The 11,497-nt window shown below is 41.3% G+C and overlaps 1 protein-coding gene across 1 annotated transcript; it reads left to right on the top strand.

Annotated features, from left to right (window-relative positions):
- The first annotated feature begins 463 nt into the window (after positions 1-463).
- On the top strand, positions 464-11,495 carry LOC124875481 (voltage-dependent anion-selective channel protein 2-like). Its single transcript, XM_047377679.1, has 9 exons — positions 464-614; positions 5,644-5,715; positions 5,791-5,840; positions 7,004-7,156; positions 7,246-7,298; positions 7,384-7,611; positions 7,715-7,865; positions 10,633-10,690; positions 10,772-11,495. Exons 1-9 carry the CDS (start codon positions 491-493, stop codon positions 10,861-10,863), a joined length of 981 nt encoding a protein of 326 aa, XP_047233635.1. The 5' UTR covers positions 464-490; the 3' UTR covers positions 10,864-11,495.
- Positions 11,496-11,497: the final 2 nt, after the last annotated feature.

Raw genomic sequence — 11,497 nt, 5'->3', positions numbered from 1 at the left:
TCATAATCAGATGAAATAACACAGAGGTGGACTCTAGTAATTACGTAACCTCTGTTTGGATTCCCATTTAAAATCTGCTATCAAATCTAATAAAAATCAGGTTACATTCATTTTATACGGCATTTTAAATTTAACTAAAATGTTTCTATACTTAAATAAAATCATCTTTGAAAAGATTTAATACAGAAAAAAATGTATGAATATGAACATTTAATAATGAACATTTTCTAAAGCGAGCTAAAGTATTGAATCATATTAGTCAAATGGCTACGTACTAGCATAATGGTTACCATGGTGATTTAGCTATCTTATACCTGCCTGTGTCCTCCAAGTACAAATTAGTCACACAATGTTACCAAACATATATCACAACTTTGATATTTTGTACTGAAGAACTCGTAAAATAGATTCCTAAATTAGCGGGAAGAAAGCCAATACTGTGTTATTCTCCGTCTGATTTCCGTCAGGCGCTAAATGGGCATCTTTATTCATGGGTCCTGCGGGGCCGAGGTCAACAGGGTGTCTATGCAGTATCTCCTCCATATCGTCCTTACACCGGCTGGGTCCAACCTTTGCTAATTTCACCGTGGTAGACCGAACAACTCTAATTCTCGGTAAGTAGTTCGCTCCTTTTCCATGTTTTGTTTAAATGTGAGCACTATGGGGATTAGTTGTCTAATTTAGTGGCTGTAAAACGCCCTCTGGCTTACTTTCTGAAACTCCATAACGGTGAGCACGACACACTCAGACTGCGGGTCATCATGGGCTGAGGTTAGTTTGATTTACGTCGAGAATGAACAAAAATGGTCTAAAGAAACCCGTCCGTATCGGATTCATTTTAACTTTATTTTCCGTATACGTCATTCCAGTACAACACTATAATCGGTTACTTTGCCTGTAGCGAAATCCCATCTGATATTCTTCTTCTACCGGTGAAGAAGGTGGCACATTATGGAGTATGTTTGCAAGTTGTGCCTCCATGTTTATAGCAGCAGACTGTTCGGAGCTGCAGACTTTTGGTTTAACATTGGCTGTTTGACTTTAGTCAGTGGGTTGTCGTTTAAACCGAAACCAAAGGTAAATTCCTTGTGTGCTCACACAAACCTGGCCAATAAAGATGATTCTGACAGTACACTTTGATTTAAACTATTTATTTCATTTGTGTAGGAAGGAAACTTGTATAATAATTCTTATTACTTTCAAATTCCAATAGTTTGGTTATCTGTTCTATTGTTGCTTTGTGGCATTTTGTACTTTGTAGACACGCAAACTTCCTTGTGTTTTATTGGGATTTTATGTGATAGGTGTGGTAACTATGGAGGAGCTGCAGATAAGCCACAGGTCAGTTGGGAGAATCTTTTAACAGAACAGTAGCGGAGAGAAAAGTATTACTGAAAGAAGGTTATAAGAAGTCTTATGTGCAATTTGCCACAAGCCATGTAGGTGACACAACCTATATAGGTAAGAAGGGGCTCAGAAAAATTAATCCTTTTGACCTATAGACAAAATGCTATGTGTTATAGGTACTAACTCTGCGAATCACCTTGGACACACCATCCACACAATAAAGCATGGTGGTGGCAACATTATACTGTGGAGTTACTTTCCTTCAGCAGTGTCAGGAAAGGTGCTTAAAAAGGACAGGGTAATGGAAGCTAGGACTTTAGCTTGATTACCGCATATAGTTTTTCTTCCACTTCACAAGTGTTCATTATATAGTGTTGGTGTATCACATGAAATCCCACTAAAATGCATTGGGATTTGTGGTTGTATCATGACAGAATTGCGAAAAAGTCCGAAGGGTATAATTACTCTTTATAAGGAACTGTACAATGCATGTTTTTAAATACGCTGCTCAAAAAAATAAAGAGAACAATCAAATAACACATCCTAGATCTGAATGAATGAAATATTCTCATTGAATACTTTGTTCTGTACAAAGTTGAATGTGCTGACAACAAAATCACACAAAAATCATCAATGGAAATCAAACTTATTAACCAACGGAGGCCTGGATTTGGAGTCACACACAAAATTAAAGTGGAAAAAAACACTACAGGCTGATCCAACTTTGATGTAATGTCCTTAAAACAAGTCAAAATGAGGCTCAGTATTGTGTGTGGCCTCCACGTGCCTGTATGACCTCCCTACAACACCTGGGCATGCTCCTGATGAGACGGTGGATGGTTTCCTGAGGGATCTCCTCCCAGACATGGACTAAAGCATCCGCCATGTCGCCCTCCAAAGAAATGCCACCCCACAACATTACTGACCCACTGCCAAACCGGTCATGCTGAAGGATGTTGCAGGCAGCAGATCGCTTTCCACGGTGTCTCCAGACTCCGTCACGTCTGTCACATGTGCTCAGTGTGAACCTGCTTTCATCTGTGAAGAGCACAGGGCGCCAGTGGCAAATTTGCCAATCTTGGTGTTCTCTGGCAAATGCCAAGCGTCCTGCACGGTGTTGGGCTGTGAGCACAACCCCCATTTGTAGACATCGGGCCCTCATACCATCCTCATGGAGTCAGTTTCTAACCGTTTGTGCAGACACATGCACATTTGTGGCCTGCTGGAGGTCATTTTGCAGGTCTCTGGCGGTGCTCCTCCTGTTCCTCCTTGCACAAAGGTGGAAGTAGTGGTCCTGCTGCTGGGTTGTTGCCCTCCTACGGCCTCCTCCACGTCTCCTGGTGTACTGGCCTGTCTCCTGGTAGCGCCTCCAGACTCTGGACACTACGCTGACAGACACAGCAAACCTTCTTGCCACAGCTCACATTGATGTGCCATCCTGGATGAGCTGCACTACCTGAGCCACTTGTGTGGGTTGTAGAGTCCGTCTCATGCTACCACGAGTGTGAAAGCACCACCAACATTCAAAAGTGACTAAAACATCAGCCAGAAAGCATAGGTACTGAGAAGTGGTCTGTGGTCCCCACCTGCAGAACCACTCCTTTATTGAGTGTCTTACTAATCGCCAAAGATTTCCCCCTGTTGTCTTTTCCATTTACACAACAACATGTGAAATTGATTGTCAATCAGTGTTGCTTCCTAAGTGGACAGTTTGATTTCACAGAAGTTTGATCTACTTGGATTTATATTGTGTTGTTTAAGTGTTCCCTTTATTTTTTTTGTTGAGCAGTGTACAGGTCCTTCTCAAAATATTAGCATATTGTGATTAAGTTAATTATTTTCCATAATGTCATGATGAAAATTTAACATTCATATATTTTAAATTCATTGCACACTAACTGAAATATTTCAGGTCTTTTATTGTCTTAATACGGATGATTTTGGCATACAGCTCATGAAAACCCAAAATTCCTATCTCACAAAATTAGCATATCATTAAAAGGGTCTCTAAACGAGCTATGAACCTAATCATCTGAATCAACGAGTTAACTCTAAACACCTGCAAAAGATTCCTGAGGCCTTTAAAACTCCCAGCCTGGTTCATCACTCAAAACCCCAATCATGGGTAAGACTGCCGACCTGACTGCTGTCCAGAAGGCCACTATTGACACCCTCAAGCAAGAGGGTAAGACACAGAAAGAAATTTCTGAACGAATAGGCTGTTCCCAGAGTGCTGTATCAAGGCACCTCAGTGGGAAGTCTGTGGGAAGGAAAAAGTGTGGCAGAAAACGCTGCACAACGAGAAGAGGTGACCGGACCCTGAGGAAGATTGTGGAGAAGGGCCGATTCCAGACCTTGGGGGACCTGCGGAAGCAGTGGACTGAGTCTGGAGTAGAAACATCCAGAGCCACCGTGCACAGGCGTGTGCAGGAAATGGGCTACAGGTGCCGCATTCCCCAGGTCAAGCCACTTTTGAACCAGAAACAGCGGCAGAAGCGCCTGACCTGGGCTACAGAGAAGCAGCACTGGACTGTTGCTCAGTGGTCCAAAGTACTTTTTTCAGATGAAAGCAAATTCTGCATGTCATTCGGAAATCAAGGTGCCAGAGTCTGGAGGAAGACTGGGGAGAAGGAAATGCCAAAATGCCAGAAGTCCAGTGTCAAGTACCCACAGTCAGTGATGGTCTGGGGTGCCGTGTCAGCTGCTGGTGTTGGTCCACTGTGTTTTATCAAGGGCAGGGTCAATGCAGCTAGCTATCAGGAGATTTTGGAGCACTTCATGCTTCCATCTGCTGAAAAGCTTTATGGAGATGAAGATTTCATTTTTCAGCACGACCTGGCACCTGCTCACAGTGCCAAAACCACTGGTAAATGGTTTACTGACCATGGTATCACTGTGCTCAATTGGCCTGCCAACTCTCCTGACCTGAACCCCATAGAGAATCTGTGGGATATTGTGAAGAGAACATTGAGAGACTCAAGACCCAACACTCTGGATGAGCTAAAGGCCGCTATCGAAGCATCCTGGGCCTCCATAAGACCTCAGCAGTGCCACAGGCTGATTGCCTCCATGCCACGCCGCATTGAAGCAGTCATTTCTGCAAAAGGATTCCCGACCAAGTATTGAGTGCATAACTGTACATGATTATTTGAAGGTTGACGTTTTTTGTATTAAAAACACTTTTCTTTTATTGGTCGGATGAAATATGCTAATTTTGTGAGATAAGAATTTAGAGGTTTTCATGAGCTGTATGCCAAAATCATCCGTATTAAGACAATAAAAGAGCTGAAATATTTCAGTTAGTGTGCAATGAATCTAAAATATATGAATGTAAAATTTTCATCATGACATTATGGAAAATAATGAACTTTGTCACAATATGCTAATATTTTGAGAAGGACCTGTATATTGCTTAAAAGAAGTGAAGTCCAAAAAGGAAATGAGATCCCCAGCACCAGTGTTTCAAAAATGTCAGGATAGCAGATCAATTCCCTCTGAGATGGTCCAGAAAGTGTCTTTGCATCTTGTCAAACTGATCTTACTTGAAATTACACAATTCTTAGAATCCCAAGAGGATGTGATCCATTGTTATTCTGTACCAGTGGGAGTGGTGGAGGCCTTGTGAGAAATCCAATGAAGTATAACATTATGTTAAAACACAAAATGCTCCTGTTTACATCTGAATCTTGCTTGGTTTTAATCCCAGTTTCAATTGCAGCAATTAAAGTTGAAACTGCTACTGTATGTCCTTGCAGCAAGGTTGTGCGGTAGAGCAAAGCTATGAGCAATGTTGACTGCTAAAAGTATAAATGTTATGGTATAATTAGGACCGGGCTAGAAGAAAATCTGAGGTGTGATCAGGTGATTGGTTCATTGCGTTTAAATATTTAAGTTCTTTCTTCCTGGCGCGTCTCAATTTCCCAGCATCGACACCGAATGTTTCTTGAAAGAGTTTAAAGAGTTTCAATAGATGTGACGCAGATCTGACAGAAACAAACAAAAAAAACATAAAATGTTTGTTTAGGTGACATAAATGGAACGTTATCTCAAAAGTTTAACTCTCTTTTTAGTGTATATAGGAGGTGAAACTACCGTAGTCTTCATTCCTAGTTCACTGCTACAAAACAGCAAGTATTGAATAAACACACAAAAAATAGCAGCTTTAAGGAGAGTTTTTGTAATTAAATGTAATCTTCACTGGGCATTTTTATATTCGGTAATCTGTCTATGCAATTTCACTAATCCTGTGAGTGCATATTTTTCTAAACCAGTCTTTCTAAAACCTTTTTCCTACAGACATAATGGCAGTTCCCCCAGCATATGCAGACTTGGGAAAATCAGCAAAGGATATCTTCAATAAAGGATATGGTAACTAAAGCAAGATAATTGTCTTTCCTGCAAGTGTGCGCTGTATGCAGCTGCTGACTGTCTCTGTCTTTACAGGGTTTGGAATGGTTAAGCTTGATGTGAAGACCAAGTCTTCAAATGGAGTGGTAATTAACCTTTAATTCAGACTAAATTAGTCCATATCATAAAAAACACACAGACAAGCATTTAAACATCAATCTTCAGGAAATTCTCCAGTATTATTACACGCAGGTCTGATTTACGCAGCCCTGTTAAACTAACAAGGTTCCAAGTACTGTTAGAGGTAAAATGGGCCCACGGCATCATAGACCCTCCTCTGTACTGAACAATGGGCATTCTTTGTTTAATGCCAGACCCAGCTGTTGTTTGTTGCCAAAAAGCTCAATTTCAGTCGAAAACACATGGTTCCAGTCAAAGTCCAAGCAGAGTTGAGCAAACTCCACATGAGGTTAGTGACCGTAGAACAAAAAAGGCTTTTTTCTGGTATTAAACCTAATCCACTGTTTGCCATGTAGATAGGCAGTTGTCATGGAAGCCTGGAGACCCCAAGATGCTACTCCTGGTTGCAGTTCTGAGCTTTGGAAGTTTTATTTGAACCTATCCTATCTCTCCTCTTCACTGTGCATGGTTTCAAGATAAAAATAGGTCCTTGTTCAGCCTTGTGGCTAAGAGAAGGTCTGTCATGTCATATTTACAACCCAGAGAAACAGGAAGTTGTGGATTATAAATTAGGAGGTTATAGAAACTTTGACCTTAAAAACATATAATTTAGAAAACACTTTAGGGCAATTTATTTTAATTGCTAGTTATGCCAATTAGTTTTGCACTGGGGATTAAGGACTACTTCCCCCCTGCATTTCACTGCATGAAATTACACTCAGCGTCTACTTCATTAGGTAGACTTGCGAGTACCAGTTTGGACCCCGTTTGCCCTCAGAACCGCCTTATTTGTTTTGGCCCATAGATTTAATAAGGTGCCAGGAACAATGTTTATTCATATTGACATGATGACATAACAGTTGCAACAGATCTGTCAGCTGCATATCCCTGATGCCAATTTCTGTTCCACCACATCCCAAAGCTCTACCAGATTGAGATCTGGTGATGGTGGATGCCACTGTTTAAGAAACCAGTTTGAGGTGTTTTGAGCTTACTAAAAAATAGCTTCTGAAACAACTGTTAGTGGTGGCCTCGGATCAACATTTATCAGTCAGCCTTGAAAGATAAAGAAACTTTCCAATCTGTGTTGTCTCCAGTTTGTATTAATTTCCTCTTATGTTCCTTTCAGGAATTTAAAACATCTGGCTCATCAAACGTAGACACCAGCAAGGTCACTGGCACCCTGGAAACCAAGTATAAGCTGGCCGAGTATGGGCTGACCTTCACAGAGAAGTGGACCACAGAAAACACTCTGGGGACAGAAGTCTGTGTTGAGGATAAGGTAAATGGGAAGACTTTGCTCCCCTTGTGATTCTTCCACCAATTAAAAAAACTTTTAAATTCCTTATGCGCAGATTCTTCTTCTCACAGATCACCAAGGGACTGAAACTTCAGTTTGAAACTACGTTTTCACCCAACACGGGGCAAGTTAGATTTTAACTGCATCTAATTCGACTGTTTCTTTTCTCTTCACATTCTAAGTGTTAATTTCCTGTCACATGTCCACAGGAAGAAGAGCGGTAAAGTCAAGACGGCATATAAAAGGGAATACCTTAACGCTGGAGTCGATGTGGATTTAGACTTTGCCGGTCCTACTATCCACGGAGCAGTGGTGGCCGGATACGAGGGATGGCTCGCTGGCTACCAGATGACCTTTGACTCGGCCAAATCTAGGATGACTCGGAGTAACTTCGCTGTTGGATACAAGACTGGGGACTTCCAGCTTCACACCGTTGTGTAGGTCTCAAAATGAATGTTAATGCATTGTTTTTAGGTGTAGATATTTTAAGGTTTGTAACGTTCAGGTGATATGAGGCGTTCCTTTCTTACCACGATACAGAAATGATGGTTCAGAGTTTGGTGGATCCATATATCAGAAGGTAAACAACGACTTGGAGACAGCTGTGGATCTCGCCTGGACCGCTGGCAACAACGGCACTCGCTTCGGAATCGCTGCCAAATACCAGTTAGACTCCAGTGCCTCCATATCAGTAAGCAGTTTCTCACACACTTTAAATGAAAATATTGTTGTAAAGGTAATTAATTTCAGTTAAAAAAAAGGTGTGATGAAGGGTGTCTTACAGGTAGGGTTGCATGATATTAAGACAACATCTAATGCTTAATAAAATTGGTATTTTATATATCGTGATAACGATATAACCTGTGATAAATTAATACTAAACTGAACAGTGTTGATGTTAAGGGAAAGTCTATTGGAAGGAAAACGTAGTAGAAAAAAGGCTCACAAGCAACAGAGCCGCCCTGTGAAATGAAGGCTTCCCAATTATCACTGAATTTGGCGTGTAAAGATTTTTGCTTGATTGGCTAGTGAACTGTCCTGACTTACCCCACTGAGTATCTTTAGAGTATCATCAAGAGGAAGATAAAAGACGGTGCATATGTGAGCTGAAGGCTGTTTTTAAGCCTGAACACCTCAGTAGTAGCACAGGCTGATTGCCTGCATGCCAAGCATCTTTGTTGTAGTAATTTGTGTAAAAGAAGCCCTGGCTGAAGTATTGGCTGAAAATATCCATTCTAAAAAGCCTTTACTTTAAATTGGTTTGATATAATGTTCTGCATTTTCATTTGCTCTAAACCATAACCATCAAAATGAAAGCCCATATCTCACTGCTGTCCACATGTGTCTGGTGGTTCTTGAGGCACTGACTCCATCTGCAGGCCACGCCTTGTAAATCTTTCCTATACTCAAATGGACTTTGCTGAACAATCCTCTTAAGGCTTGGACACTTTTTTTTTTTTTACCGTTTTTCCTTCTACTTTCCATTAATATATACAGGTCCTTCTCAAAATATTAGCATATTGTGATAAAGTTCATTATTTTCCATAATGTCATGATGAAAATTTAACATTCATATATTTTAGATTCATTGCACACTAACTGAAATATTTCAGGTCTTTTATTGTCTTAATACAGATGATTTTGGCATACAGCTCATGAAAATCCAAAATTCCTATCTCACAAAATTAGCATATCATTAAAAGGGTCTCTAAACGAGCTATGAACCTAATCATCTGAATCAACGAGTTAACTCTAAACACCTGCAAAAGATTCCTGAGGCCTTTAAAACTCCCAGCCTGGTTCATCACTCAAAACCCCAATCATGGGTAAGACTGCCGACCTGACTGCTGTCCAGAAGGCCACTATTGACACCCTCAAGCAAGAGGGTAAGACACAGAAAGAAATTTCTGAACGAATAAGCTGTTCCCAGAGTGCTGTATCAAGGCACCTCAGTGGGAAGTCTGTGGGAAGGAAAAAGTGTGGCAGAAAACGCTGCACAACGAGAAGAGGTGACCGGACCCTGAGGAAGATTGTGGAGAAGGGCCGATTCCAGACCTTGGGGGACCTGCGGAAGCAGTGGACTGAGTCTGGAGTAGAAACATCCAGAGCCACCATGCACAGGCGTGTGCAGGAAATGGGCTACAGGTGCCGCATTCCCCAGGTCAAGCCACTTTTGAACCAGAAACAGCGGAAGAAGCGCCTGACCTGGGCTACAGAGAAGCAGCACTGGACTGTTGCTCAGTGGTCCAAAGTACTTTTTTCGGATGAAAGCAAATTCTGCATGTCATTCAGAAATCAAGGTGCCAGAGTCTGGAGGAAGACTGGGGAGAAGGAAATGCCAAAATGCCAGAAGTCCAGTGTCAAGTACCCACAGTCAGTGATGGTCTGTTTGCCGTGTCAGCTGCTGGTGTTGGTCCACTGTGTTTTATCAAGGGCAGGGTCAATGCAGCTAGCTATCAGGAGATTTTGGAGCACTTCATGCTTCCATCTGCTGAAAAGCTTTATGGAGATGAAGATTTCGTTTTTCAGCACGACCTGGCACCTGCTCACAGTGCCAAAACCACTGGTAAATGGTTTACTGACCATGGTATCACTGTGCTCAATTGGCCTGCCAACTCTCCTGACCTGAACCCCATAGAGAATCTGTGGGATATTGTGAAGAGAACGTTGAGAGACTCAAGACCCAACACTCTGGATGAGCTAAAGGCCGCTATCGAAGCATCCTGGGCCTCCATAAGACCTCAGCAGTGCCACAGGCTGATTGCCTCCATGCCACGCCGCATTGAAGCAGTCATTTCTGCAAAAGGATTCCCGACCAAGTATTGAGTGCATAACTGTACATGATTATTTGAAGGTTGATGTTTTTTGTATTAAAAACACTTTTCTTTTATTGGTCGGATGAAATATGCTAATTTTGTGAGACAGGAATTTTGGGTTTTCATGAGCTGTATGCCACAATCATCCGTATTAAGACAATAAAAGACCTGAAATATTTCAGTTAGTGTGCAATGAATCTAAAATATATTAATGTTAAATTTTCATCATGACATTATGGAAAATAATGAACTTTATCACAATATGCTAATATTTTGAGAAGGACCTGTACTTGGATGGAGCACTCTAAACAGGCACATTCTTTAGAAGCACCCTTCTGTGGTTTACCCTCCTTGTGGAGGCCGTCAATGACTGTCTGCTGAACAACTGCCAAGTCAGCAGCCTCTCCCATGATTGTGTAGGACATAACATTTCTGTATCCAAACAGATTTTTTATTCTTATGCAATATTCTACATTTTGTAACTTTTGGTTTTAGTTAGCTGCAAGCCATAATCAAAGACCTAATTTACCTAAAAAAAACTAACTTCTCAGTAATATTCTAAATAACTGAGATGGGCCAGTGTTTGATCTGGACTCCGCTTTTATTTGAAATAAATCCAGACAATTTCATGCTCTCCTTTAGGCTAAGGTGAATAATTCCAGCTTGGTAGGAATTGGATACACCCAGAGTCTGCGGCCCGGTAAGAACCATCTAAAACAAGAAAATAAAAAGTCCTTAAAAATCGAATGTCCTGTCGTTCAACTTGCAAATGTTTCTGCAGGTATGAAGCTAACCCTCTCGGCATTAGTGGATGGGAAGAACATCAACGCTGGTGGTCACAAGCTCGGTCTAGGCCTGGAACTGGAGGCGTAAAGATCCGTTCCAGCGTTTTATAAAAATATCAGCAGAGTCTGTGCACTTAGCGACAGATATTTTAAAGACGAGGCCAAACAAAGTAGAATCCCAATCTACAGGCACAGACGAGATGGAAAGAAACATTTCCACCAACCTCCTGTCATTGTGATTCAGCCACATGTATTCATTTATCGGGTACTCACCCAATTAATCCTCCATAACGACTGGAAAATGCCCCGACTTCTATAGTTCGACAGTCCAAGAGCGGTTTGGGAAACTTAATACTCTGCTGAAATGTGATGTAGAATGTACAACCAATGTTTTTTTGCACAGTAGACTAACTTTTATTTAAGCTCTTAATCATATTTGCATATTTTGGTGATATTCTGGTAGTGTTATACTGCCTGGTGGGAGTTGTTGCTCCTCACTTATATTTCCAATAGAGCCCTTTTTTGTGCTTATATCGCAGTTTTTAGACACCTTTGCCGAGTTCTCTAATTGCTCAGCAGTGCTAAATACGCTTTCCTCATTGTGAATTGAATAAAAACCATATGCAACAACCACTTCTCTTCCCGATTAGAGACTCTACTCAAGGAACAGTCTGTATATGTTGGCGTGTGTCTACCTTGAAAATAAAGTCCTGAAATCAGCC

This window comes from Girardinichthys multiradiatus, chromosome 10 (genome assembly GCF_021462225.1).
Source record: "Girardinichthys multiradiatus isolate DD_20200921_A chromosome 10, DD_fGirMul_XY1, whole genome shotgun sequence".
Lineage (NCBI taxonomy): Eukaryota > Metazoa > Chordata > Actinopteri > Cyprinodontiformes > Goodeidae > Girardinichthys > Girardinichthys multiradiatus.
Note: the sequence above shows the minus strand (reverse complement) of the source record. Positions and strands in the feature narration are given on the sequence as shown.